The sequence below is a fragment of the Peromyscus eremicus genome, chromosome 14 (assembly GCF_949786415.1).
Source record: "Peromyscus eremicus chromosome 14, PerEre_H2_v1, whole genome shotgun sequence".
NCBI lineage: Eukaryota > Metazoa > Chordata > Mammalia > Rodentia > Cricetidae > Peromyscus > Peromyscus eremicus.
The window spans coordinates 53,198,567-53,225,888 of NC_081430.1; the positions used below are offsets into that span (position 1 = coordinate 53,198,567).

Consider the following 27,322-nt stretch of genomic DNA (forward strand, 5'->3'; position numbering starts at 1 on the left):
TCACCATCCATCCGCCCCCACTGCAGCCTCCTTCTGCTCTGAGACAGTAACACGCAGCTCATGACTCAATGCAAGCTCGCTATTGTTTTTTAATTAGATTTTATTTATTTATTGAGGGGAGCCTGCAGAGGTGAGAGTGTAACTTGTAGGAATCAATTCCCTCCTTCCATCTGTGGGCCCTGAAGATTGAACTCGGGTCATCAGGTGTTGCGGCAAGCGCCTTTACCCACTGAGCCATATTGCTGGCCCCCACTGTTTTGTTGCTGTTTTGAGACCCGGTTTCACTATGTTGCCTGGCTGAGCCTTGAACCCTTGAGCTCAAGAGATCCTCCCCCTCGCTGGGGCCTCAGTCACACACTCTACTCCATTTGCTCCTTCAAATAGCTCTGCCTGGCATATTTTTTTTTACTTTGTATTAAAATTACTTTTTAATTAACACATTCACATGATAAATAAAATTGTGCAGACAGGCATACAATAAACTCCTGTTACATATTGAGTGCCTACACTGTCCTGAAACGTTTCTCAGATGAACGCGTTTACTCACTGCAACCCAGTTCCCTTCCGCAGACGCTAAGAGTCCTGTCCACATGGTTGATGGAGCCCCATCTGCCCTGCCATGGGCATCCTAATTCAAAACAGGAAGACTTGGCCCCATACTAGCTCTCCACACTCATCTATGCTCCCTCAGACGCTTCTACTAGTTACTTTTTGGGTGGTAAGTGTTTTCTTTTGTCTTTTAAGTTTAATTAATTTTATTATTGTGTGTGTGTGTTTGCCTGTATGTATGTCCGTGTACCCCATGCATACCTAGCGCTTCGGATCCCCTGGAAGTAGAGTTACAGATGGTAGTGAGCTGCCACGTAGATGCTGGGAACTGAACCCGGGTCCCCTGCAAGAGCTGTCAGTGCTCTTAACCACTGAGCAGTCTCCCCAGCCCCTTCCATCGGTTACTTTTTCATCTGTAAATCTGCCATTGTCCTTTTGCAGTGCCCATGTCTTCTTGTTTTGTGAGATGAGGCCATGGGTGTCCCATTCTTTCTCCTGAGGGCTGTCTCAGCCTCAGCGTCACTCACCTTGCATGAGGGTCCTTCACTTAAGTGACTTGTCCCGTGTTCTCTCCATAGCTATTGCCATAGCTTGGCAAAGGACTTGAAAGCGGCAGGTGTCACTGGCACTGTTTTTTGTTTTTGTTTTTGTTTTTGTTTTTGTTTTTGTTTTTGTTTTACTGCAACAGAAGCGTCAAGTGCTGGGGTAAACCACATGCTGGGATATGTTCTCCAGAGACAAACACCTGAAGTCTTGAACCAGGAGGAACAGAAGGGCCTGGAACATTCTCTGTGCTTCTATGTTCTCCATCAGTGTCTTAGTATTCCACCATGTTTCACTGGGATCATGGGGTTTGAATGAGAATGTCCCCCGCACGCTCTCATGTTTGAACTCTTGGTCCCTGTTGGCTGGTAGTGCTGTCTAGGGAGGTCGTGGAACCCTTAGGAGATGGAGCCTTGCTGGAGAAAATGCATCACCAGGGTGGGGCGGGGGCAGGATCTAGGGGTCTAGCATCACCCCACTTCTAGCTCTCTCTCTCTGCTTTCTGGGTGTGGTTGAAAATGTGATCTCTCAGCTTCCTGCCCCAGTTGCCTACCGCCACGCCTCCCCTGCCATTTTGGACTCTCCCTCTGGAACTGTCAGCCAAAATACTTTTTCGTTCACACATCACTTTCGGTCATGGTATTTTAATCACAGCAACACAAAGTAACTAACGTAGATTGTGACTTTATTGGCCAGGATTATTGTCTCCTGGGGTTTCTAATTGCTTTTCTTTTCGTTTTTTTGTTTTGTTTTTGGTTTTGGTTTTTTTGTTTTAGTTTTTGTTTTTTCAGTCAGCTTTTCGCTTATCTTAGACTGGCCTTAAACTCACTGTGTAATGAAGGATGACCTTCAACTTTTGACTCCTGCCTCCAGCATTACTAATATGTCACCAGCCTCTTAGGGCTCAGCTCTTGGGCCATGGGCTACCCAAACATGCCAGTATTTTACACTCATACTGACGGTGGATTTCCAGGTTCATGGCAATTTCCTCCAGAATTTTGAAAACTTCACAGCAGATAATCATTCTGATTCTCAGTTCTTTGTTGAAAATCTGTGCTCTGTGTTCTTTTCCTAGAAGGTCTTAAGAATTCTTCTTCATCCCTAGTGTACATATATTACCAGGGAATAGTCCATTGTTTTGGACTCACCATGGGCTCCTTTACTTTAGGGATTCTAGTACATTTGGTTTAAAAGTGAAACAATCCTGGTTTCCATTTTTAATTTTTTGAACCTATTTGCCACCTCTAAGAACTTGTAGAAAGGATTTGTAGTTCTCTGTGTACCTTTCCCTGTGTTTTCCCATTCTTTACTTTTTTGTACAGTTTATTGGCCTTATTTTCCACTCTACATTTTTTTTTTATCCATTGTCAGGGCTGATTCTTTTTTATTGTCTGGGAGCTTTGTCTTGTTCTCTGATCACCCTTTTTCCTGGAAACTGCTTTTGTTTGGTGGTTACAGGTGCACAGAGTACTGGAATGCCTGTGCCTTTGTGGCAGGCTGGGAATGATTTCTGTCTCCTCGGAGGTCAGTTTCTGCATTTTTTTTTCAATCTTCTTCTGCATACTCCTCTGATTCTCACAGACTTACTCATCCAGGGTTGAGAAAAGTCTGCTTCATATTTAGGGTCTGCTTCTATGGATTTCACACTGCAGACTGGACAGTTAGGCAGGCCTACGGTGGTATAACCTACACCAAATATGCACTGTTTCATTTCACACTATCATTTGCTGAATGCCACAGAATGACAATGACTTGCATGGTGTTCACATCATATTAAGAGTTATCAATAATTTAAAGACAATTTAAAGTACATGGGAGGGTGTGTGGGTTATAAGAAAATACTGTGCATTTTTGTATGAGACTTGCACATTTATGCATTTTTGTAACCTTGGGAATCCTGGAACCAATCACTCCAGTCATCAAGCTCAGAAAGTCTGCATCATTGGCTAGGGTCACAGGGGTGGTAACAGGCATCTGGTGATCAGACTTTCTGATCTCTACACCATTTATCATTCAAAGCAGTTGTTAGATTTGAAGCAGATTTTAGGGTCAAGGATCTTTCCTCTTACTGACTGAACGTTGATCTTTCCTACTAACAAGCTTCTGGGTAAGTGTGGCATTTATACCCCCCTTGTCCCAAGTTCTGAGGTGCTCCCAGACTTCAGAAACTGGGTGATCCCATCATACCATATTAGTTTCTTTGTGCAGAGCCAACAACATTCTTTGCCAAAGGCAAGGCCTTCAATTCCATACCAGGTGCTTGACAAGCACCACTAAAAACTCAAGCTTCTCCCTTTCAGATCGGAAGACACTATTCTGGGTACCATATGGGGAACCCAATGTTCCTGCTGGCTAGTTTTTGGGAGCACCCACTGAAAGGACTCCTGGGACCCAGGGATCATTTAGACAGACATCTCCACCACACTGGGACATATTCAATGAGAGTTCTGACTCCAGACTGATAGATGTCTTAGTCCTTGTGGGTACCAGTTCATAGATAATGCCTTGGCTACATGTGATGTGGTCAGTAAAAGAATTTACTAAGACATGAACAGGCAGAGAGAACTTAATGAAATACACTGTAAGACGGTAGGTAGTGTGTGAGTTCCCACAGAGGAGACCACACCACCAAGGAGTGGGAGATTCCTCTTCTTAAGTTCTTAAGTTCCTTGGTCTTGTCCTGTGAGTCATTTGTGGGTTATCCATATTTGGATCGGCAGGTAGACATCTTGCTACCTCATTCAGTAGTAAATTTTACAGCACAGATTTTTTTTTTTCTTGAGACTGGCCATTGGGGTTGGACGCCGTTATGAGTCAGGTTCCAGATGCCTGTGTAAGACTTCATAACTCAAGTATTCAGGGCCAGGTTCTTAAAGAGGGATTTTAATTTAAACGGTTTTGTTGTTGTTTGTATTTTCTGTCTTCATAGTGTTCTTGTGGTATAGAAGTAAGGAGGGCTCTCTCTGGAGTCCCTTCTGTATGCACACTGGTCTCTTCCCTGGGGACTTCACCTTCCAGAACTTCATCACCTCCCCCAAAGAGCTTTATTTCTAGTACGATCATCTTGGGAGTTAAGATGCCAGCACACGGATTGGACGAGGACACAGAATCTAGACCACATGGCGCAGAATTAGGGAAACGTTACATAAACATTAAGCAGTCACTTCAGCTCATGTTCCCGTCGCTTCAGATGTAAGAACTTTCTTCTCTAGAATTTCTGACAGGACCGAGGAAAGAAACTGAAGGAGGCTCTTCAGTCTGCAAGCCCGGGCGAGTGCCTCAGAGGGAGCCGCTTCCAGGGACTTTTATTTATTTCTTTATGTCCCCACGTATTCGGCAGCTGTATGCGGAATCTCTCTATAAGCACACAATCGCTCTTTCAATACAAGAAGCTCGGGGGACACAAGAGCAATAGAGTCATTGTCTTCGTGCTCGAAGCTACTCTCGTAGCTTAGAGACAAGCGAACACATAAACAGATGAGCAGAGGCTGGCTGAAGTCTGCATGGCAGGGCTGCTCTCCTAAGGCAGTGAGCTGACTGAAGAGAGTGGATTTGCTCCAGGGAATCCAGGCAGAATGAACACAGGCCATTGGGGCTGGGCTGGGTATGTGGGCTTCTCGGCAGATGAGGACACAGTATCTGTCTACCTCAGGGCTGTGCCAGAGTGTGCCGGCTTCTGTCTGGGTGCAGATAAGCCATAATCCAGTGCAACTCCCAGCACTGACCATAAGGTAGGTAGCCAGAGAAGGACTTGTGTGGAGGGCGAGTTGTGCTGGATTTCCTATTATCAGCCTTAACAAGCAGTTCACATCTTCAAATGGGATAAAACTATCTAAGCTGAACCCTCATCCAAAGGTCAGGCCAATCGAGTGTGGCTAATTGTTGTAGCAAGATGTGGCTAAGGAAGGCTGGCTTTTCTTTCTTTCTTCCTTTCTTTCTTCCTTCCTTCCTTCCTTCCTTCCTTCCTTTCTTTCTTTCTTTCCTTATATTTTGAAAGCACATTTTTCTCTGCTTTTTATTTCCTGTAATTATTTATTGATTCTCTTTTTGTGTCAAACCTCATGTTTGTGATGGGTAAGAGATGATGTAGGAAACAGCATGTAGGGGTAGAGGAAATAAGGAGACAGAAGGAAGCTCTGCTCTGTGGCTCCCTGTGAGAACTCTGCCCACTAGAGCTGTCGGAAGCAATGGCTTACACGCTACTTTGGGAGGTCTCCACTCACGCAGCCACAGGCTCTATGATGCTCCCAGAGAATTCTGGGTAACCATGGGACTAAATTGTTGGATAAGGGGGAGGGCTCCATGGGGATCAGATTGCAAGGCTTTAATGCCTGATCCTTTTCTGAGAATCAGAGGCCAGGGGACTTTATGCCTGTATTTGTGTCCTCCATAGGCAGGAATTCCCTGAGGTCTCTTACCTGCTGGGCTCCAGATGGAGATACAGATCCTAAGGGAGGGCTGAGGAGATGGATCAGTCAATAAAGTGCTTCCCTTGCAAGCCTGAGGACCTGACAGTAACCCCTAGAAGGCATGTTCAAAAAATATTGGGTGTGGTGGTATGTGCTTGGAATCTCAGTGCCAGGGAGGTGGAGACAGGCAGATTCCCAGGGCTTGCTGGCCAACTAGCCAAGCCTACCTGATAAGGTCTGGGCAAGTAAGAGACTTTGCCTCAAAAAAGGATAGGCATTGCCTGAGGACCAGTACTGAAGTGTCCTCTGGGCTTTGCATGCATGTGCACATACATGCACCCACACCTGCATACACATACACACAACAGAAAAAGATGTTAAGGGAGAGAGGACAGAAAATGTCAATTATGCAAGTGTAGAACATAGGAGTTAATCTACTACTACTGGGTTTATGACAACCCCAGGATGAAGAATCCTGATACCCAGCCATGTCATCCTGAACAATTGCCCCTAGGAGCTAGCGCTTCGCTTTCTGGAGAATTGGCGGTTCCTCATTCATGCAAAGTCTACTCAAGAGCCTCTCCAGTATGTCTGGGACAGGGCTTGGCACAGGGGCTGTCGTGAAGGTCATTGTCATGATGCAGCTTATCTTCAAGGTAGGAATGAGACATGAAAACATTTCTTGCTCCCAAGTGATCAGCACTTTGAGGAAGATGGAGGGATGCCAATGATCTCGGTTTCTTTTCCAGTTACTGTGATAAAAAATACCTTGACACAGGCAACTCAAGGGAGAAAGTATGTATTTTGGCTCACATTTCAAGGTATAGTCCATCGTGGTGGGGAACGCAAGGCGGCAGGCCTTTGAAGCAGATGGTCACATTGTATCCAGAACGAAGAAGCAGAGAGTGATGAACGCCTGCTGCTGCTCAGCTCCCATCCCCCATTTACACAGTCCAGGATCCCAACTAGGGAATAGTGCCACCCACAGTGGGCATGTCTTCCCACCTCGAATCAAATAGTCAAGATAACCCCCACATGGATCCTCAGAGGTGATTCTAACTTCTGCCAAACTGACAACACTAACCATTACTCTGGTAGGGAGTGAGAAAAGTAGGAGACCTGTGCTCAGGAGGTGGCCTCTGGGTATCAGGGTAGAACAGGCCAGTTTGAAGGTCTAAACAAAGTGTGCCACTGAGGGAAACAGCAAGTGCAGGGGCCCTGAGATGGTGCATTCACAAAAGACCAAGGATGCCAGTGCCATTGACAGAGGGTTGACTCAGGGAAAGCGTGGGAGAATTTGAGATGGGTAGGCAGGGATGACACGGTGTACATTTCTCAGCGATGGTGGCTTCTTGGAAAATCCCTTCTCTCCCTATTAGTTCTGGACAAGCATTGGATCAGAACTGTCAGCCTGACTTTCCTCTGCCTGTCAATAGCTGTTTCTTCAGGAAGTTATCAGCCAGAAAGTTCAGAAGGGGCCATTTCCAGCCTGGACGCACACACAAAAATGATTGCAAGGATTCCTATGCAGAGATGAGATTTTTGTATCTCAAGAGCTGGTAAAACCCACCCAGCTGTCTGGTCTTGTCGGAAAAAATCACATTAAAATGTAAATGCTCCCAAGTAAGTGGAATTCAGATGGGTAGCAGCCTACCAGAGGAGATTCATGAAATATGCACTGTTTATCCACTGCTAGCACAGCCCAGCCATTTGCCCAGCCATAGTGAACACCAGGAATCTCAGTAATGAAGCTGTTCTGTGCAGACCTGGTTCTCTCCAGGGCATTTGTAAACAGGGGCCCTCAAGTGCTCGTCAGTCATGAGGTGGTGTGGGGAGCCCACTTCCTAACAGCACAGTCTAATCGCATTCTGCCAGTCTCTGTTGGGACATCTCAGCTTGGACCTAGGGGCAAAGAATAGAGACTGTGACCCCTCCATATTGCCAAGAGTTGGGGTCTCCAGAACCTTCCACATGCTCCAGCATCTTTGATTTCTGATCTCAACAGTGTCCCCAAGTAAATTTTCTTTAAAAGCTTTTCCTTTTCCTTTGAGGGGATTTAGGGTGTTAGAGCATATATTTTTCTAAGTAGATATCATTTATTTGTGACTTTGAGCCATAAACATGGCAGGGAAGAGAGGGAGAAAGGTGTAACAGCTTCTAGGATGTTCCTCATTTGATGTGGGCAGCAGTTATCATCAGCTAAGGAGTGCAATCTCATTTTTCAGCAGGGAGACTAGGGCATGGACGCTTCGTAGTGACACACTTAGACCATGGGCGTGGTCCAGACTGTGTGGGTCTGTATCTGGCTTGTTTTGTGCCCTGCCAGCCGTGGACCTGTCTGTCAGATCTGCTGAGAGCAATCTTCCTCCTGCCCAGTTCACCCCCCCCTTATGAAATTATGACGGTGGTGTTTGTCCTTTCTCCATTATTGCAAATGTGAACACTCAATGCGGGATGGGGGGGCTGGGGAGATAGCTCAGTGGATAAGATGCTTGCTAAGATCTGAGTTTGCACCCCAGAAGCCATGTGACAGCATCTGGACATGGTGGTATGCGCCTGTAATCCCAGCACTAGGGAGGTGGAGACAGGCCAACAGCTTTCCCAGGCTCGTGGGCCAGTCAGTAGATAGCATGATCAATGAGCTCCAGGCCAAGGAGAGACCCTGTCTCAAAACACAGGGCAGATAGCTCCTGAGCAATGGCATCTGAGGTTGACCTCTGGCCACACACATGCACTCACTGGCATTTCCCCATGCAGGTATGGAGTGATTAAAACAATGTCCACTATGCCCTAGGAAAGCTTAGAAAAACAGGACTGATCAGTGAGTCTAGGGCGGCTTAGCTAGCATGGAGCATGTGGTGACAGTGTCAGAATAGCACAGTGGCACTGCCCTTGTTAGGGAAAACCAAACCCAGGGACCCTCTGTGACCATCTGGACCTATGACATTGAAGACATCAAGTCACAAGGGTTCTGGAATAAGCAAGCTCACACCTCAGCACCCCTACACACACAATGGCATGCTTTGGATACAGCTACAAATTCAGCAAGCTTGGTTTTCTGTTTGGCTAATATCACTTATTCAAATGCCCAGAGAATTATTCTCCCCACTTTACAGATGAGAAAATTGATGGTTTTTGTTGTTGTTGTTGTTGTTGTTGTTGTTTGGTTTTTTCAAGACAAGGTTTCTCCATGTAGTTTTGGTGCTTGTCCTGGATCTCACTCTATAGACCAGGCTGGCCTCAAACTCACCGATATCTACCTAGCTCTGCCTCCCAAGTGCTGGGATCAAAGGTTTGCGCCACCTCGGCCCAGCGATGTTCATATTCTTTACTGCTTTCTAGAGGGCTCTGTGGTGGTTTGAAAGAAAATAGCCCCCAAAGGGAGTGGCACTATCAGGAGGTGTGGCCTTGTTGGAGGAAGTGTGTCACTGTGGGGTGGGCTTTGAGGTCTCTTTTGCTCAAGCTTCCCTCAGTGTGACAGTCAGTCAACTTTCTGTTGCCTCTGAGTCAAGATGTAGGACTCCCAGCTCCAGCAGTATATCTGCCTGCACGCCACCATGCTCCCCGCCATGATGATGGTAGTGAACTGAACCTCTGAAACTGAAGGCAAGCCACCACAGTTAAATGTTTTTCTTTATAAGAGTTGCCGTGGTCATGGTGTCTCTTCACAGCAATAGAAACCCTAACTAAAACAGGCTCTGACCTGCCTGTTTCCCAGATGTCACCAGAATCCCTTGCTCCTGCTTGAAGAAAACACTTCTTCCCTTAGGATGGCAAATAGCCTCTCTGAACCTGCCTTCCTGTGTCTACTGCTGAATAACTGGTCATTCATCCTAAAATGCTTGGTTTGAAACCAAAAACTTGTTAATATCTCTCTTGGTTCTGTGGCTTGTGTTGACAGGACCTAGCGATCTCTCGCATGGCTCTCCTGGGCTCTTGGCGTTGAAGCTGGAGCAATGAAGGCTCCTTCTGGGTGTCTGGTGTGTCCGGTGCATCTGATGTCTGGTGTCTGGTGTCTGAGCTCAACAGACTGCACAGGAAATGGACCCTGTCATCTCTTGAACTGCTTCTTTTTGGGAGACTTTGGACTTACAGAAAACATGCAGCTATCTTAACAAGGTCCCCTAAGATTTACATCTTTTGTGACTGCAGTACCTTAGTCCTCACAGGTAGTGAACACCATTGCTCGGTGTCCCCCAACCTGTGACAGTTCCTCGTCTTCCACGACCTTGGCATTTCAGAAGAGCACTTAGCAATTTTTTCAATGTCTGTCCCTAAGCTCAGCCCTGGATAAGGTTGAACTTTTCAGGACAGATTCCCCTGGAGCTATGCTATGTCCTTCTTGGTCCCTCATGTTAGGGTATGCGATGTCAGTATCTCCATGGTGATGTTGACCTTGATGGCTTAGTTAAGGGGCTTCCAACAGACTAGTAGAGTGACCATCTTTCCTTTCTCTATCGCTGCCCTGAAAGCGATACTTGAGAACGTGTGAATCTGGGTGAATCTTTCTGTCAAACATTCCTCGATAGTTTTAGCATCCTTCAGTGGATCTGGTCCACAGTTACTGTGTAGTGCTGTTGCCTGTGGTAATTGTTTACCTCTGTTTTCTTCTGCATGTATTATCTGGTGCTCTACTGAAAGAAACAACTGACCCACCCACACATTTATTCCTTTCTGTGGTCATTTGTATCAGTAAAGACTCGTGGGTATGTATTTAGTTTTATGAGTTACCATCGAATGCTGTGGTTGTTTTCTCATTCACATTGTCCCAGCTCTAGCCACTCAGGTTTGTGCTGGCATCCTCTGCCAGCCCTCCCACCCATCTTTTCTTGAGCACTTCCTTGCTTTGTAGCAGCACAGTGTCCAAACCCCACCTTGAATTTGCCCTTCCTCAACCCGAGAGTCAGGAAGCACTGGTCCTTTCCAGTGAAGAGTGGCGTACCCCGACCAAGATCTGGGTACCAGGTGTGCACACGGCTGCTGCTGGGCTGGTCTTGTTCTTCCTGGGCATCTCTGGTCAGAGCTGAGAATTACAGTCTTGCTCAGAGGGGCCTTAGCATTTTAACCACCAATGAGATGTGTGTAAAAATGAAAGTGATCCCAAGCGATTCTGTCGCCTTTGGCGGCCATCACCACCCAGGCTTGTGTGAGCTTTGTGGCACAGCTCCTTGGAGCCAAGCATGAGTTCGAATCCCCACCATTGCCCTTGAGTCTTGCTTGTTCTCTCGGTGGAGTGGAATCTGCTGACTCGTCAGTAGGGCCTGTGGCTCAGAGGTGGTGGCAGGCAGGCAGGGTAGAGTTCTGAGGGACGACAGTCCCTCAGGCCTGGATCTCATGTGTCCTGTTTAGTTTCCACGCCCTTGCCTCAAGACTACCTGATGGCTTGCACTCCTCAGGGAAGTTTCGTCTGATATAAGTTATTTTCCCACACCTAAAACCATGTTCTTTCACTGAGTAAGGGAAATGCTGATTAATTTATCCTTAAGTGTGGGTATGGGGAGCTGTTTGTTCTCTTTATGCTGGTGTTCAAGGTTTTTGTTTTGTTTTTGGTTTTTTTTTTGTGGTTGTTTTTTTACTCACCACACAGTAAACTGACCTTTCTCATCATCAGACTTCAAGGTGAGAAAGAAAATAAGTCAGTCCACCAAGGACTCTTGACCATGTCATCTCCCATTTTTCTCCTTGTGATCATGGACAAACTCATTCCAGGGCAACCGATCACGCTCTTTCCTTAGGAGCAAGCATGGCTGGAAACTGAGTCCTGTCTGTGAACTGCTAGTGTCACACTTGGAGTTTGACACTCAAAGGTGTCACCGTTTTTAGATGGCAAGAGAAGACAGACACAAGAAGTTACTGAACCAGAAGGGATGGTCTTTCACTTAGCTTTGAGGCAAAGGACTCCTTATTGTCTCCCCTATGCCACACTCCACACACACACACACACACACACACACACACACACACACACACACACATTCTGATGCACTCACACTACCTGATTGACCCTGCTTGGTGATCCTGGAATTAGGGCTATTTTGACACAGACAGACAGACATACACACACACACACACAATTTTTATTTATTTGGGCCATTTTCTTCATTTTCTTCATTGGGTATCCATACATAGTGGCATCCAGCTGGAAGTCTGGGCTGCATTGTTCTATCACCCAGCTCATCTGATTCCTGTGCTTTCCCTATAACTTACTTCTATCTGTGCATCCATCCATGTATCCATCCATCCATCATCCATTCATATAGCATTCATACATTCAAACATACGTACATGATAGGTGGATACCTATCATTCATCCACGTACCTTATATCCATCCATCCATCATCCATACATACATTTACCCATAGTTTACCTACATATTTATCCATCCATCACTCATTCTCCCGTTATTCATCCACTCATCCTCAGTCTATCCATCAACCATCCATTAGCTTGTTTATTCCTGAAGTACCATGGTGCCTTCATACCAGACCCAGGGGTTGGAGGTGGCAGAAATGGATCATCCATCTCAAACAAACTCATGGATTAGTGTAGAAGGACTGGGTAAAATGAAGACTTCAGGCCAGGATGAGAGATGTTCCGATGCAGCCTGAATACAGGGTCCCAGAAATGCTGCCAAGCCTGAGCCTCTGAGGATGATCAGCAGTTAGTTATGTAAGTCAAGAGGAGTGTGTAAGCAGATGAACTGGAGTGAGAGGCACAGGCCTGGAACGTGGCATTTGAAGCGTTTGACAGGCAGGAGACAGGCAATGCTGCAAGCAGCACCCATACAGTTCCTGACTCAGTTTCTGCTGGGTTCTTCGCTTTAATCACAGCTCTATTCCTGGTGCTTACAACCGTTGCTTGCCATGGTGTGGGTGTTCAGGAATCATTTTCAAGTCTGAAGACCTTGTTTCTAAAATAGGATTAATATCTGTATGGTGCACCCCAATATACTAGAACAGGTCTTGGCATATAGTAGATGCTAAATAAATGTTTAAAGATTCTTGCCATACAGTTGTATATATTACTGTTATTAAGTTTTTTTAAAAAAAAATCTTACCATGTCTGTAGCTTGTCCCTCTTTCCATTTCTAATCCTGAAGTCCTTTTCTGGATGGTTGGATGGATGGATGGATGGATGGATGGATGAATGGATGGAAGACCATATAGGGCCTGGTCCACACTCTTGCTTGCTAAATAGCTGTGACTATTGTAGTCTTATGTAACTGGAAAGCAGTAACCAGGCACATCATGAGAAGTATCAAGCATAAGGCTAGATCCAGCCACAAAGCGGCAATTAGAGAGGCAGTGCTCTAATTAATAGTCATAACTGTGATGCTCTGTTGAGCAAGCTAAATGTCTTACAAATGTTTTCTGTCTTCAGTGGCTCTTAAAAGCTGCTGGGGTGGGGGAGGGGAGGATTCCAATTGCTGGACAACTTGGTTACCACTCTCCTTCAGGAAACTGTGTTATAACACCAGGCCATTCTGTGACCACCTGAGCTGTGCAGGGACCCAGGGAGAGGAGTTTGTCCCTTGGAGAAACTCTTGTCCTGGTCCTGACGAAGACCTTATGTGAGCACAGGAAGTCGGCCACTTGCACAGGGCTCCCAGCTCATGCCCTGAGAGCCAGGAAAGCAGGAAGTGAGAGCTGTATGTGCGGCACTGGCAGAGCCGGAGGCGAGGGGCTGTGTTTTACCCAGTGAGCAAGCTAACCGTGTTTGCTTACTGTGGTTTGATTTGAGAAGCTAATTGAGCTTTAAAAATTTATTACGAAATATCTCGTGCATACAAGGGAGTGTAAATAGTGAATGTGTGTGGCTGAGAAAATATATGAAATGAACATCTATGTGGTATCTGCTGAATAAATTCCAAAATTGCTTTCTGAGGCTTATAGGGCCCCAGTTACCATTGCTGCTTCTCCTTCCAGCCCAGCGGCCCCTAGCTCACCGTGACCTTCATGGCCTAACCTTGCAATGGTCCTGTGTGTTTATATTCCCTTTTCCTTTATGTCCATCAGTCTCCACCTAGTTGTTCTCTCCTGCACTTACTAAGCTAATCTCACTCTCCTTTTCCACTTTGGCTTAGACTGCCTGTCTTCCAGGAGTGATTCCTGGCCTGCCATCCCAGGCAGTCAGATGCCCCGTTCCGGGTTCCCATAGCACCCTGAACTCGCACGGCCTTCATGATCTGCTTGTATTTAGACCTTCAGATGCAAGCATTGTCTGCCATTTGTGCCACACCACCATTTAGTGTACGACTCGGCTCATTGTCATACTCAGAGGATGCTCAAGGAGGAGCGGCCTGAGTTCCCCAGGAGCTACTGTGATTTTGGAGACACTGAGGTCTTTTCTTGAGGGAAAAGCTGATGCTGCCCCAGCCCAGCCCTCTAGCACCATCCACTAGACTTATCAACTAGGTAGTCTGGATTTAAAAAGAGCAGCTTGTCCTTGTAAATAGGGCCAGAATGAACCGTCCTCATCCCAACGTGTGAGATGTTCTGGGAGGGAAGTGCTCGGAATGACAATTGAGCCAGGTGACTGACTGCAGAGCAAGGATGCAGGGAGTGTGGATGCAAGGTCTCCTTCCCTGCCCTTCTGGAACATGTGGTACCTTTCACACACTGAGGAGCAAAGACTGAATTCTGAGATGTACCTGATGGGGTGAAAGGACACGGGTGCCAACTCCCACTCAAGGTAAATAGCACTGCTTGTCCAAAGAGTATTGAGACTTTCATCTGTGGGCATTTGTGTGTGCGTGTGTGCGTTCAAGTGTGTGTATGTGTGTGTGTGTGTATGTGTGTGTGTGTGTGTATGTGTGTGTGTGTGTGTGTGTGTGTGTGTGTGTGTGTGTGTGTATGTAGATTCCCCTTTTGGCTTGGAGCCATCTGGCTAGCCAATGAGACCCAGTGCTGGGATTATAAGCATATACCGTCACACCTGCCTTCATATGTGTATATGTGTGTGTGAAGGTACACACACCCGTGTGTACATGCAGAGGCAGGAGGAGGATGCCAGATGTCCTCCATGGCTTGCTGCCTTATTCCTTTGGAATAGGGTTTCTTGCTAGACCTGGAGATCACTATTTTCCTGCTAGACTCAGCCAGTAGTCCCCACCTGACTCTGTTTCCCCTCCTTTCCATGCTGGGGTTATGGGTACACACAGCTGGCAATCTGAACCCAGGTCCTCATACTTAGGCAGCAAACATACTTAGCCACTGAGCCATCTCCTTGTTTCCTTGGCCTTTTTAAAAACTGTGGATCCTGCCGGGCGGCAGTGGCGCACGCCTTTAATCCCAGCACTCGGGAGGCAGAGCCAGGCGGATCTCTGTGAGTTTGAGACCAGCCTGGGCTACAGAGTGAGTTCCAGGACAGGCTCCAAAGCTACACAGAGAAACCCTGTCTCAAAAACAAAACAAAAAAAAACCCCTGTGGATCCTGGAGATTGACTTTGGGTCCTCATACTTGCAAGACAAACACTTGAGCAGCTCAGCTCTCCCCAGCCCCAGAACCTTGTTCTCTTGTGGTTTTCACAGCCAGCTCCAGCCCCTCTCAACCCTCTCTTGCCTCTCCAGCAGCAACTGACAGACGCTAAGGTCTTTCCTCACACACCAGAAGTGGGTGCCTTGCTCTTGGGAGCTGAGGTTCTTCTAAGATTGTGATAAAACAGACATACTCAGGGTCTTCACTGTTTTATTTATTTACATATTGATTGCTTTTAACAAGACACAAGTAAAAGAATGATCAACCATGTCGTAGATAATTTCTGAATTCCCCCCCCAGGCAATTTTTTCTGTTTTTTTTCTATGCAAGTAAGGCTTTTGAAATTATTATTTGTAATCATAAGTGGACCCGGATTTTGATATCCTTTGTCTTCCCTTCACGTGCAGGACTTCATGTGCCACATGGTCTTTGCCACCATTGTTCTTAACTGCCACACCAGCATTCTCTGGTCCCCAGGTCACTGTCAGTCATTCATTGGCTCTGCCAGGGTTGATCTCCAATTCTTAGAAAACTTCTGTGAGAAACAAGTGTAGAGAGGAGGGACTTCGTAGCATAGGGTCAGAGCATGTTAGAGCCGGGGTAGGAGCTGTATCAATGATGTTTCTTGGTACTGTGATACAACACCCAATGAAGGGAGGGTGTAACACGAATCTTAAAAGGTCTTATTAATAAAAAAATAAAAATTAATAAAAAAATTAATTAATTAATTTTTAAAAACGGAGCCAGATATTGGGGTGAGAACTGAAAGACCAGAGGGATAGAACAAGCCAGCCACAAGTTCTTACTGTTGGGAAATCCTCAGCCCAAGAGAGAGCTACTTTCTGTATACTCACGCCTTTATACCTTTCTGTGCCCTGCCATCTTACTTCCTCTCTCCGCTCAGCTTCATCACTTCCTTTTTCCGCTCAGCTCTATCACTTCCCGTCTGTCTGTACAGACCTCCAGACCTCTACTGTTAACTAGTGCTGGGATTAAAGGCATGTGCCACCATGCCTGGCTCTGTTCCCAGTGTGGCCTTGAACTCACAGAGATCTGGATGAATCTCTGTCTCTCCAATGCTAGGATTGAAGGTGTGTGCTACCGCTGCCTGACCTCTATGTTTAATATAGTGTCTGGCTTTGTCCTCGGATCCCCAGGCAAGCTTCATTTGTTAGAGCACAAATAAAATATCACCACAGGAGGGTTTGCTTTGGCTTACAGTCCAGGTCTTATGATCCAGCTCAGTGGTGGCTGCAGGAACAGACTGGCTGGTTGCAGTGCATCAGCGGTCAGAAAGCAGAGAGTGAACAGGAAGTAGAGCTGGGCTGTAAAACCTCCAGGCCAGTCTGATTTGATCCCACTTCCCCCAGAAAGTCTTTGCTTCCTAAATACTCTACAACCTTCCCAAACAGCACCACTACCGGGCGACCAAGTGTTCAAATACAGGAGCCCGAGGGGGGGCATTTTACATTCAAACCATGTGCTGGTAAGTTTATTGTCAGCTGGGCAAAACTTAGAGTCACCTGGAAAGAGGCTCAGTCGAGGAGTTGCCAGATCGGATTGGCCTGTGGTCAAGTCCGTGAGACACTCACTACCTTGACTGAAGATGACATGGGAGGGTGCATTCCACTGTGGGCGGCATCCTAGGTAGGTGGGTCAGGGCTATGTAAGAAAGCAAGAAGCATTCTTCCATGGTTTCTGCTTCCGTTCCTGCCTGAGGTCCTGCCCTGATTTCCCTCCGTGATGGACTACGATCTGGAAATGAGCAAACCCTTCCTTCCCAATGTTGCCTTTGGTTAGGGAGTCTTCTCACACACAGCCACAGAAAGGTAACTAGAACAAACCACAATCGACACCTGAAACTGGCTGTCCTCAGCCGTGTCTCTCTCGTGGAGTCACTCGCAGAGCCCGTTAAGGTTCTGGCTGTACTTCTTACTCTGTTCGGAGAGTACATGGAGGCTCGTGCCGTAGGGGAAAGCTGACCATGTCAGAACGTTCCAGAAGAAAGGAGGGAGGATCCTCCTGTATGTAGCCTGGGAAACCTATCCTAGAGTGATGTCATGTTTTAGTTGGAGCCTTCCCAAGAGAGGAACTGTGGTAAGATGGGTTCTCTGGATGAGTAGGGAGCAGGAAGGTGCTTAATTGGAGAACGGGGGTCTTGTGGAGCCATAAGGAGTCTCCATCAATGTCACCTATGATCACAGCAGCTCTCGGTCACTCAGCTATGCAGGTTCATCCCTTATCTTTCATCCAACAAGCTACATACCACCCCTCATGTTAAAGAGGACCCTGGGGCTCTGAGGAATGCAGCATCCTGACCAGATCGCCTGACCAGATCCTGGTCAGCCATGGAGACAAGCCAGGGTCCCTGCTGTATCTGAAGCCAGAGCTATCGATGTTAATTTTTCAAAAACAGAATTGTTGCTGAGGATGATGAGGATTTACTTTGGCTTTGGAACTAGCTTTTAAAATGGCCCCAGTGGGTGCAAGATGTAGTGAAGAGATTTTATTTGAAGGCAAAGAAGAATGGTCCTAAATAAAGCTGTCAGGAGGTGAAGTCAGCTGTGTTGAGAGGTGGTAAATCCCAGAATGATGGGGGGAATACTGCTAACACTCCATAGAGTTCTAGCAAGCATGTTCAGCCTACAGCCTGCAGGGCTGTGTGCAGCTACATATGGCTAGGGATAACCCAACACAAAGCTGTAAACTTACTTAAAAACAGATTTTTCACAATTTTTTAAATAGCTCCATTGCATGGTTCTTGAGTAAGAACTCTGTAGTTGATGATGCTGTTTGGCAATGTTAAATGGACAGGCTCTCCTCTCAGGGTATTTTAGGTTTCAGATGAGGAATTAAAAACAGAATAACTTTGAATATCCCTTCTGGAAGAGTAAATGCTCTCTGGTTACCTGGGATAGTTACTGATCACAATGGGTTCCAATTCGCTTAAGCAAAAATAGTATTTTCATGGCAGGAATATGGAGGTTGCTCTTGGGGGCCACAAGGAGATGGTGAGCCAAGCTTTGCAGAGAGCTGATTCCAAGAGGCAGCAGCCAGTGGGTTCTCCTCTGGGCACCATGGCTAAGATGCATCTTTGACTATCAGGGTGGATGAATCAGAGTTTACGGCGGCCCCACCTTGTATCTCTTTCTAAAGTTGAGTGTAGAAAGAGACCATCCATTTGGTAAGCTTAGCCAGATGCAGGCCATCCCTTCAGTACCATGACTGACAGCATCTGCTATGGAAGGTAATTTTCCAGAAGAAACCTGAGATGCTGATACATAGAGGAGGACATGGATGCTGGCGATGCTGTGAGCAGCAGTGAGCATCCTTGTTGCCCCTCTCTTGAAACAGCTCTGACTCCAGCAAGCACACAGAGCCCTCACTTCTGCCTGTGCTCCCAGCTCTCCCACAGCCTCCACACCCAAACCACAGTACCACTGTATCGCTGTGTACTCCTGCTTTATTTCCCAAGACGGGCATCCCAGTTAGGCAAGCGATTAAAACTCTCCAGTGTGTTTAGCAGGAGCAGCCCAGCGGAGGACCAGCTTGCTGAGTCGGCTCAAAAGTAAGGGGCCCATCAATTTTCCACCTTAGGGAGGCTAGGCTGTGAACAGTATTCTATCTTTGCAGAATCATGACCCTCTTTCTGGTGACAAGGAAGGGCTCCTTTCGAAGGTTAACATGGCAGGCCTTAAAACATGATTGTTGTTTTTAAAGTGCTTGCCATGCAGCCACAGGAGCTGGAATCAGTCCCCAATATCTGTGTAAAACGCTAGGCATGGTGGTGTGGCCATTATCCCAGTGATGGGGAGAGATGGAGGTTGGGCATCCTTGGAGCTCCCTGGCCAGTCAGCCTAGCCTAATAGGCAAGCCCTGGGTCTCAATGGAGACCCTGACCAGAAACAAGGGGTATGGCTCCTGAAGATGAACACCTGAGGTTGACTTCTGGCCCACAGGCATACGCACACACCCCATGCTTGAACCTGCCCACCCGTGAACATCCACCTGCAATACACCCTCAAAGTTGTTTCTACTCATTTATTATATTCACTTTTAGTATAGTTTATTAATTGGCTAATTCACTTATGACCATAGTAATTGGTTTATTAGTTAATGGATAGATAAAAGGGGCCTATTTAGGAAATGGAAGTTATAACGCACAAGCACCCATGTGCCAGCCACCGGCTTAGAAAGCACTACCAGAGCTTCAGAGCATCCATCAGCATCCGCCCATCCCATCCACTTGGTGGGAACCACTACCCTGGCTTTGGCATCCCACTGCTTTCTTTTGCAAATTCATCAGGTTTAGACTTCCAAACAGTGTGGTGGTGCATTTTCCGTATTAACGGTAACCTCTTTCTGTAGCCTGCAGTGTGCCTTTCCTCTCAACATTGTGCCCCTGAGGACCCAACGTCTCCTGCCTTCCCTCTACTCACAGTGTAAGGTCTCTCAAAGGTCTGCACAGTGTTCAAGCATTCCACTGAGATGAATACTAACTGCCCACAAATGTAAGATCTTGTCCACATGCCCTGGTGTGTGCATAAGCAGGTGTATTCAGGGCTTGTCCTGGGAGGTCGATGGCTGTTCATCAGGGATCGAGTGTGCTCAGCTTTACCAGGTGCCATACGGTTTTCCAAGGTGGTGGCCCAATGGGCCCTGAAGCGAGTATCTGGGGTCCCTGCAGCCTTAGGCCTTGGTTACTATTTGCCACTTTGGCTGGAGTTTTCTTTCTTACCAGCCTCATGGTTCTTGAAGAGTACTTGATTGTGTTTTAATTTTCATTTGTCTGAGGACCGTGTTCAGTGTCTCTGTGGCTTCTCTTTTGAGAAGTTCCCAGGTAGGATTTGACCCACTTTTCTATTGTGTGTTTATCGCTTTCTTGCTGATTTGATACTAATGTGCAATCATATCTCACAGGCCACTACATATCACTCACTAGCCGTATGTCTTTATTTCCTAGTTGGCAGCTTCTGCGGTTCGTTTTTATGGTAGTATCTGATAACCAAGGATCTCAGGCATAACTCCTGGGGATCCATTAATAGTTTTCCTCATAGTTAGGGCTTTTCTGTCTTCAGTTAGCTGTCTCTACCCCGTGGTCACAAACACACCCCTTTCTCCTGACTATTAATGATCACACTTTTCATGTTCCCCACTCATCTGTGCTCCATCTGGAATTGATGATCTACTGGTTTGATTTCACTCTTGATATGTTGTATTGCTTACCTCATCATGGTGACCAGACAACCAGCAAAAAGGCAGCCTGAAGGAGGGAAGCACTTATTTTGACTCCATTTCTCTCACTGCCCTGGTTTCCAGGCTGAGCTCCCAGCCCCTCGTGTCCTCCAGTCAACACTGTTGGTACCCTGTCCCCTACCCAGTTTACATACGAAAACAATGTCCTAAGAGCTTCCCTCCAGTGGGGTCCTCAGTTACACCCCTGGGAGTCCAGCCACCCTCCTGGGGTGGTTTCTATGGAGAAAGGTGGGCTGGTGTCCTAGCAACAACCAGGGACTAACTTCAGAATTGCAGCTCTCTCCTGTGGGTCAGAAAGGCCTTTCTGGTTAGCTGCAGAGTCCTTGGGATGTAAACACAGGCGACCTGATTATGCCCTCCACTTCCTCCTGAGTCAGAACCATCCGGGGTTAACTCAGGGAAGGGGCTAAATTAAGCCTTGAAACCAAGCAGCCTCGATGACAGGCACTTTGTTGTGCTTGAGTGACTGCGATGATGGGTCTCTGGTTAGAAGGATAGCACTAATCTCATCTCCGGAGAGCAGCCGTGGCCGTCCAGCTCCTGCCCTGTAGAGACAGGAGATGCCAGGTCCCTCACAGGAGATGCCAGGTCCCTCACAGGACCTGCTCGTTCCCTCAGCATGGATCACCTGGGCACTGTGCTCTGAAGTAGAGGCTCAGGTGCTCCTGTCCCAGAATCCTCAGCGTCTAGAAGAAAGCAGATTAAGTATCAACAGACCCCAGCACAGAAGGGACCAGTGTGTGGAGACCCTTCCAGCCAGAGCAGAATGAGGAGTGGGTTTCTACAGAGCTTGTATCTTCTTAAGGCTTATGTAATGTCTGGACCACAGAGTGGCCAAAATCAAGGGGAAGGGAGTCAGCCCTCACTGGCCAACAAGCAAACAGATGTCACTGCATTGAAAATCTGGTTGACAATACTACCAAAGCCACACACATGCACACCCCATGCCTGTTTTTCTGCTGAGTATATGTAGCTATGAAGAAATGACATACGCCGGGCGGTGGTGGTGCACGCCTTTAATCCCAGCACTCGGGAGGCAGAGCCAGGCGGATCTCTGTGAGTTCGAGGCCAGCCTGGGCTACCAAGTGAGTTCCAGGAGAGGCACAAAGCTACATAGAGAAACCCTGTCTCGAAAAACCAAAAAAAAAAAAAAAAAAAAAAAAAAAAAAAAAAAAAGACATACATGTAAATTTTACATTAGAAAACAATGTGAGTGGCTATGGGACTAGAATTAAAACATGCATGCTGCAGTGTTTAAAGGGAGGGTCGTTAGATCTGCTTCACCTTGAAATGTTCCGAAACAGAAGGTGAGTAGACGGGGTGGGTGGATGTGTGTTGAAGCAAGCGCATGCCAGCACACAGGCATGGTGGAGCTGATGTGTGGATGCTCACCGTAAGAGTCCTTCAGCTTTGCTAAATGTGGACCATTCTCCTATGCAATGTGCATGTATGGCACCAGACGATGATTACGACAAGAACGTTCACAGTGGTGCTACCCACGACAGTCCCAAACAACAACTCCTCTCAGGTTCTGTTAATAAACTAGATCCACCCGTCTCCGGTGTGTAGATCCAAGAGACTGCTATTCCTAAGAGAGCCTAGAGGAGCTAGGCTACCACCGAGCCACATGGGTGAGCCTTACAAAGCAATGTGGGGGGAAGAAGCCAGAGTCCTCAAAGAGAATGCTGTGTGAGTCTGTGTGTAAAAAATTCAAAACCAAGCAAAGCTGCCTGTGGTGTTAGGAGTCACTTGAGCATTGTCAAAAGGAGGGAGTAAGGGACAGTGACTTAGTGGGTCACCAAGGCAGGCCCCCAGGGGTGCAGAAGGCTGGCTTTTATTTTTTATCTTAGCACTAAAGAGTGCATCAAGCTATACACTTAAGAATGTGTCCCTTTATACAGCATTGGAAATGGAAGGAAGGAAGACCAAACAGCTTTTCCTAACTGCTCTGGGGCATCAGAACCCACACAAAGCCCATCCAGCGATCCACAGCTGTGAAGGGAACAGAATGCATTCCTTCAGAATACATCTGTTCATTCACTTACTCACTCTGCAGCGTCGGTCTCTCCGGTGGTCACTGATGGGTTCTGTCCTTCACACGGACAGGATGCTCTACTCAGTATAACAAGTGGCTCTGTGAGGTTTTCCAGGAGTTCACATGCACCATAGAAGGGGTAAGAAGACATTCATGGCTGATCCTCACTCCTAGCACCTGGATTTCCAATGATGATCCTCTTGGGATGGACTCCCTGAGACATCATTTGACTTGTGCGTTAGGAGTCTCCAGAGAAAAAAAACCAATGGTGTGTGAGGAAGCATGTTTGGGTGGGCATGTGTGGTGTGGGGGAGGGGGGGTGTACACGTGTGTGTGGGGGAGGGGGGTGTACACGTGTGGGGGGGGGGTGCACATGTGTGTGGGGGGGTGTCTTATGGGTGTATGTGTATCTCTATACACACATCGACATACGTGTTTCTATTTACACATATTGTCCTAGTTAGATCTCTAGGGTGATAAATACATGAACTCAAAGCAACCTGAGGAGTAAAAGGTCTATTTCATCTTTCAGCCTGCAGCCCACCGTCATGGAAAGTCAGGGTAGGAACCCAGAGGCTGGGATTGAAGCAGAGGCCGTGGAGGGACACTGCTCACTGCCTTGTTCTCCACGGCTTACTTATACAACTCAGTATCAACTGCCCAGGAGTGGCACCACCCCTGATGAGGTGGGCCCTCCCACATCAATCATTAATCAAGAAAAATGTTCTATAGACTTGCCTACAGACCATTTGCAATCTTTTCTCCGTTGAGCTTTCTCTTCCCAGATAGATCTGTGCTTGTGACAAGTCGACAAAATCCAGCCAGCACACACAGAGGTATTATCACCCATGCTAGCCCCTAAATATCAGAAAGCTTTTAGCTGGAAAGATGTAGTTTCCTTGTGGAGGAAGTCTAGTCTGGTCTGTGCCCGGATTCCATCCCCCCAAAGGCCCCATGTGTCAGCATATTTTAAATATAATTGAGGTAGAAATAGACAAAGAAGGTTTCAACCGCTGACCTCTGCATGGCTGTGCTAAGTATCCTAATACATGAACGTTAAGTCTTGCCTATTAAATATACACAAGGCATACAAAAGAATAGCATAAACATACACCTGTCCTTCACAATGACAGCAGCGAACAGCCCAGAATCCATTGCCCAGTGATGGTCACTGTGCCCTCAGGGAATTCCTTACTGCTTTGGCTTGAGGAAGACACTCTCCTGAATTTCTTGTCCGTCATTCTTTGTTACAGAACTCAAAACGCACTTTGACCAGAGTATACTGTCTGGAGCCTTCACAGATAGTCAGGCTGCACGCATTCTGCTGTGACATGGTCTTTCCCTCCAGTGTCTGGGCTTGGTCCACGCTGTCACGGACAGCTGCAGCTCAGCCATCTCATTGTCATGGAATATTCCAGTTGTGTGGTTCTATTACCACATGGTCACTGACGCACACCTGGGTGGCCTCCAGCTCTTTGCTGGGACAGCTGCTGCTGCAGCTGGGTGAGTGGCCTCTCAGTCTCCAAGTACACAAAGCAGCTCGCACTCTCTCTCGCTCTTTCTCTCTCTCCCTCCCTCCCTCTCTCTCTCCCTCCCTCTCTCTCCCTCCCTCTCTCACTCACTCACTCCCCTCCCTCCATGCACAGCTGTGAGAGCAGGTGCCCAGCTACAGATTGTGTCTCTTTGCTTTCCTAACTAGTGCCAAATGGTGTTCCAGAACAGTTGTGCCAACATGTATTCCCGCCAGAGACCATGAGAGGCTCTTGCAGGGCCACGTCCTTCACACCTTGCAGAGAGTGCTCACAGCCTCTCTGGATACAGAATCACCTCCTCTCGGACCTGCCTACTCCTGTCCCTATCTCAGCAGAGCTTTAGAACATGTGTGACCATGATGCCCCATGCCCTCCCGAACACAGAGGAGGACTCATCTCCTGGCTTTGACCCAGCACGTAAACGTATAACGACCTCCCCGCTAGTTTTAGTGTGACTGCAACAGCTGTCTGTTTCTGCTTCATGGGAAAGGGGAGAGAAAGGTACACAGAGTGGGTGGCCCGAGGGCTGGACTTCAGGGTGCATGTCTTGATGTTATTAATATCTCATCCTTGAAATTCAAAACTTACGTTCTGACGTGTGTGTGTGTGTGTGTGTGTGTGTGTGTGTGTGTGTGTGTGTTTGTCGGTGGACATGTGTGTGCGCATATGCACGTGTGTGCACAAATGTGGAGGCCAGAGATCAACCTCAGGCTCTCGTCCCTAGGAAAGTTGTCCACCTTCTTGGAGATTTTATCTCTTATTTTCCTGAGGCTAACCAATTAGACTGCACTGGCTGGCCAGTGAGCTCCAGGGATCCCCCTGGGTCTACCTCCCCAACACTGGGACTCCAAGTATGCATGATTTGTTTATGGGCACTGGGGATCTAATTCGGGTCCTTGTACTTGCAAGGCAAGCGCTTGACTGGCTGAACGATCTGCCCAGCCCCCAGGTTCTACCATCTCTCAGTGACCAAGAGAGATGATCCCAAGATTGTGTCTGATGCGATGGATGTCACTCCAACCCATGATCTAGTCCTCAAGCCTGTAGTTGCCCCACCCTTCCACCTGGCCTCAGCGAGGATGCTGGGAGATGACTGTGGTTTTGTTGTTCTGTTTCTCTTCGTTACAGGTTAGCCTGGCGAGGAAGATAAAGACATTTGCAACCAAGATGGTAATCACGAGTGGAAATGATGAAGACCGGGGAGGCCAAGAGAAGGAGAGCAAAGAAGAGAGCGTGCTGGCCATGCTGGGCATCATTGGGACCATCCTGAACCTGATCGTCATCATCTTCGTATACATATATACCACCCTGTGAATGGCCCCGCGCAGCCTCGGCGGCCTCAGGATGGCCACGAGACACGGGTCCTGTGTGTCCACATATCGGTGACCAGACACGGCAGGGGGCCAGCAGGTTTGAAGACCACACACTGCTTCATCAATGCACCTTCGAACTTTCTAGTAGGTCACCAAATGAACCCATCCTGCTGTGAGGAGCAGACACTCTGAAGCACAATGAATTCAACAAAACTCATTCAGACCACGAGGAACTCAGCGTCTCTGACTGGGGACCTGACGGGATGCTGGAAAGACCAGCCTTCTGCACTAGTGGTGAGCAAATGAGTGAGGAAATGCCTCATCCTGGAGTGCTGACCACATCCCGTACTGGAAAGGAGGAGCCGAGCGGACGCAGCTCAGCTGCCCACCTCCTGGGACCAGCTCTAGGGGTGGTCCGCTCACAGGCATCCCAATCATCAGATGTTTCCAGCTGTTTGATATGGGAGATAACTTATTTTTCATTTTTCATTGGCTTGATGTGTGTATCTGTTCATATCAAGGTATACAAATATATATTTTTAATAAATGTGCTCTATTTTTTAGCATGAACCAAATATTTGGAGAAGCGCTTCTGGATCCATAGCCTTTCTTGGTTTTAATCGCTTTGCTCCATCAACCACAGGACATCTTTTTCTGTAGCTTTCCGGTTGTCTCAGCTCATCTCAACTCTTTTGCCTTCATGCTCTTCTCGCTCCCCATCTCTGCCCCTCCATTTTCTCCTCTCATACCTCTTCCCCTCTCTTCTCCCCTTCTCTCCCCTCTCTTCTCTTCCCTCCCATTCTCCTCTCCTCCTCCCCACTTCTCTCCCATTCTCTCCTCATCTCTTGTCTAGAGGATATTTTTCCGTAATACCAGCCATGGTCTTGGCTGGTGCATGTTTCAAGATTGTCGAGCGGCTTTTTGTTGTTCTGTCAGAGATCTAAAATGATTGTGGGCATGCAGACCTTAGATGCACCCTGTCTTTCGTGAGAATTATGCATGAACAAGGGCTGAGTGACAGATCAGCTTTCCACGTGTTTTAAAAGGACTACCACTGAGGAAGATGAGCGTGGCCCTGCCTGCAGGTCACTCGTGGGATGGAGCAGTCAGCAGCTCACTGGCAGTGGTGCTCATTCACTCCTGTAACCATTCTTTTATCAGATTTTGATTTTTTTGTGACTGTGAGAGATGGGAATGGGTTAAGCTCAATGTTCGGTATGCCATCCCTTCTTTGGTGAGATGCCTAGGGGGTGGTCTCTTCGGAAGTCGGTGGGATGTGAATGATGGGAAACCTCCCCACTGTAAGCACGCATTCACAGTCAGTTCCTGCTGTAAAGACGCCTCTGTGACAAGTGACCCTTCAAGGGCATTGGCAGGGGACTTAACGATCTCTGTAAAGGACCCCTTGCACATTTTAAAGCTGGTTTCCACCCACATGAAGCTGTTTTCTCTCTGAGAGGGCGGTTGAATAAATACAAATTTGCCCTGTTCCCTGGCTCCCTAACATAGCCCCAGCCTGGCTGCCATGGACGGCCTTAAGGAGAGGGTCAGTGTTCATTCCACCCCTGGTAGAAACAGCAACAGCCTGCCCCAGTGGATTCAGATGATACTCACCAAGGGGGTCTCTACCTGCCCCCTTCCTTAAATGACACCATGAAGGAGTCATTTCTAGGGCTCCACTAAGGGACCAGTTTCTCTTATAAATCAAACACCCGTGAGCACCCGGCTCTGGCCAGAGGTGTCTCCATTTCCCCACCAGAAGGAAGGACATTTTGTACACAAGCCACCAGGGCCCTCTTAGTTGCCCGTGAGAGGGAGCCTCTCACCTGTGAAGAAACAAGGACAGCTCAGACCAGGAATCTTCCCCGAGATTACCTGGCACCCAGCGGAGTCAGGTCCTAGCCCCAGCCTGTCCACTTCCTTATCCCAGCGAGGGAAAGCCTATTGTTTTGTGGAGGGCCAGCTCTGCATACCTCCCTCCCCCTCCCCCATAACAGGAAACAACCTGAGAACTTCTTGGACACTGGCAGAATAGGACACAAAGACAGCGGGGAGAGGCTAGTTAGAAATGTGAGAGCCGTCTAGGGGAGAGCGCTATCTACAGGCTGTGTGATTCTGGAAAAACTGTAATTCTGGACAGTGCGCAATAAAGGTGCCATGGGGAAAAACACTATCGGTGTCGTCAGTTTTCTTGGGAGTGTCCGTGT

General features: G+C 47.5%; 1 protein-coding gene across 2 annotated transcripts in view; it reads left to right on the forward strand.

Moving 5' to 3' along the window:
- Tunar (TCL1 upstream neural differentiation-associated RNA) overlaps positions 1-25,635 on the forward strand; it is a 33,744-nt gene extending 8,109 nt beyond the window's left edge. For both annotated transcript variants that reach the window (XM_059279721.1, XM_059279722.1), the window contains exon 2: positions 24,931-25,635. In XM_059279721.1, the coding sequence (XP_059135704.1) occupies positions 24,970-25,116 (147 nt within the window). In that variant the 5' untranslated portion in view covers positions 24,931-24,969 and the 3' untranslated portion in view covers positions 25,117-25,635. The remainder of the gene's footprint in view (positions 1-24,930) is intronic.
- The last annotated feature ends 1,687 nt before the right edge of the window (positions 25,636-27,322 follow it).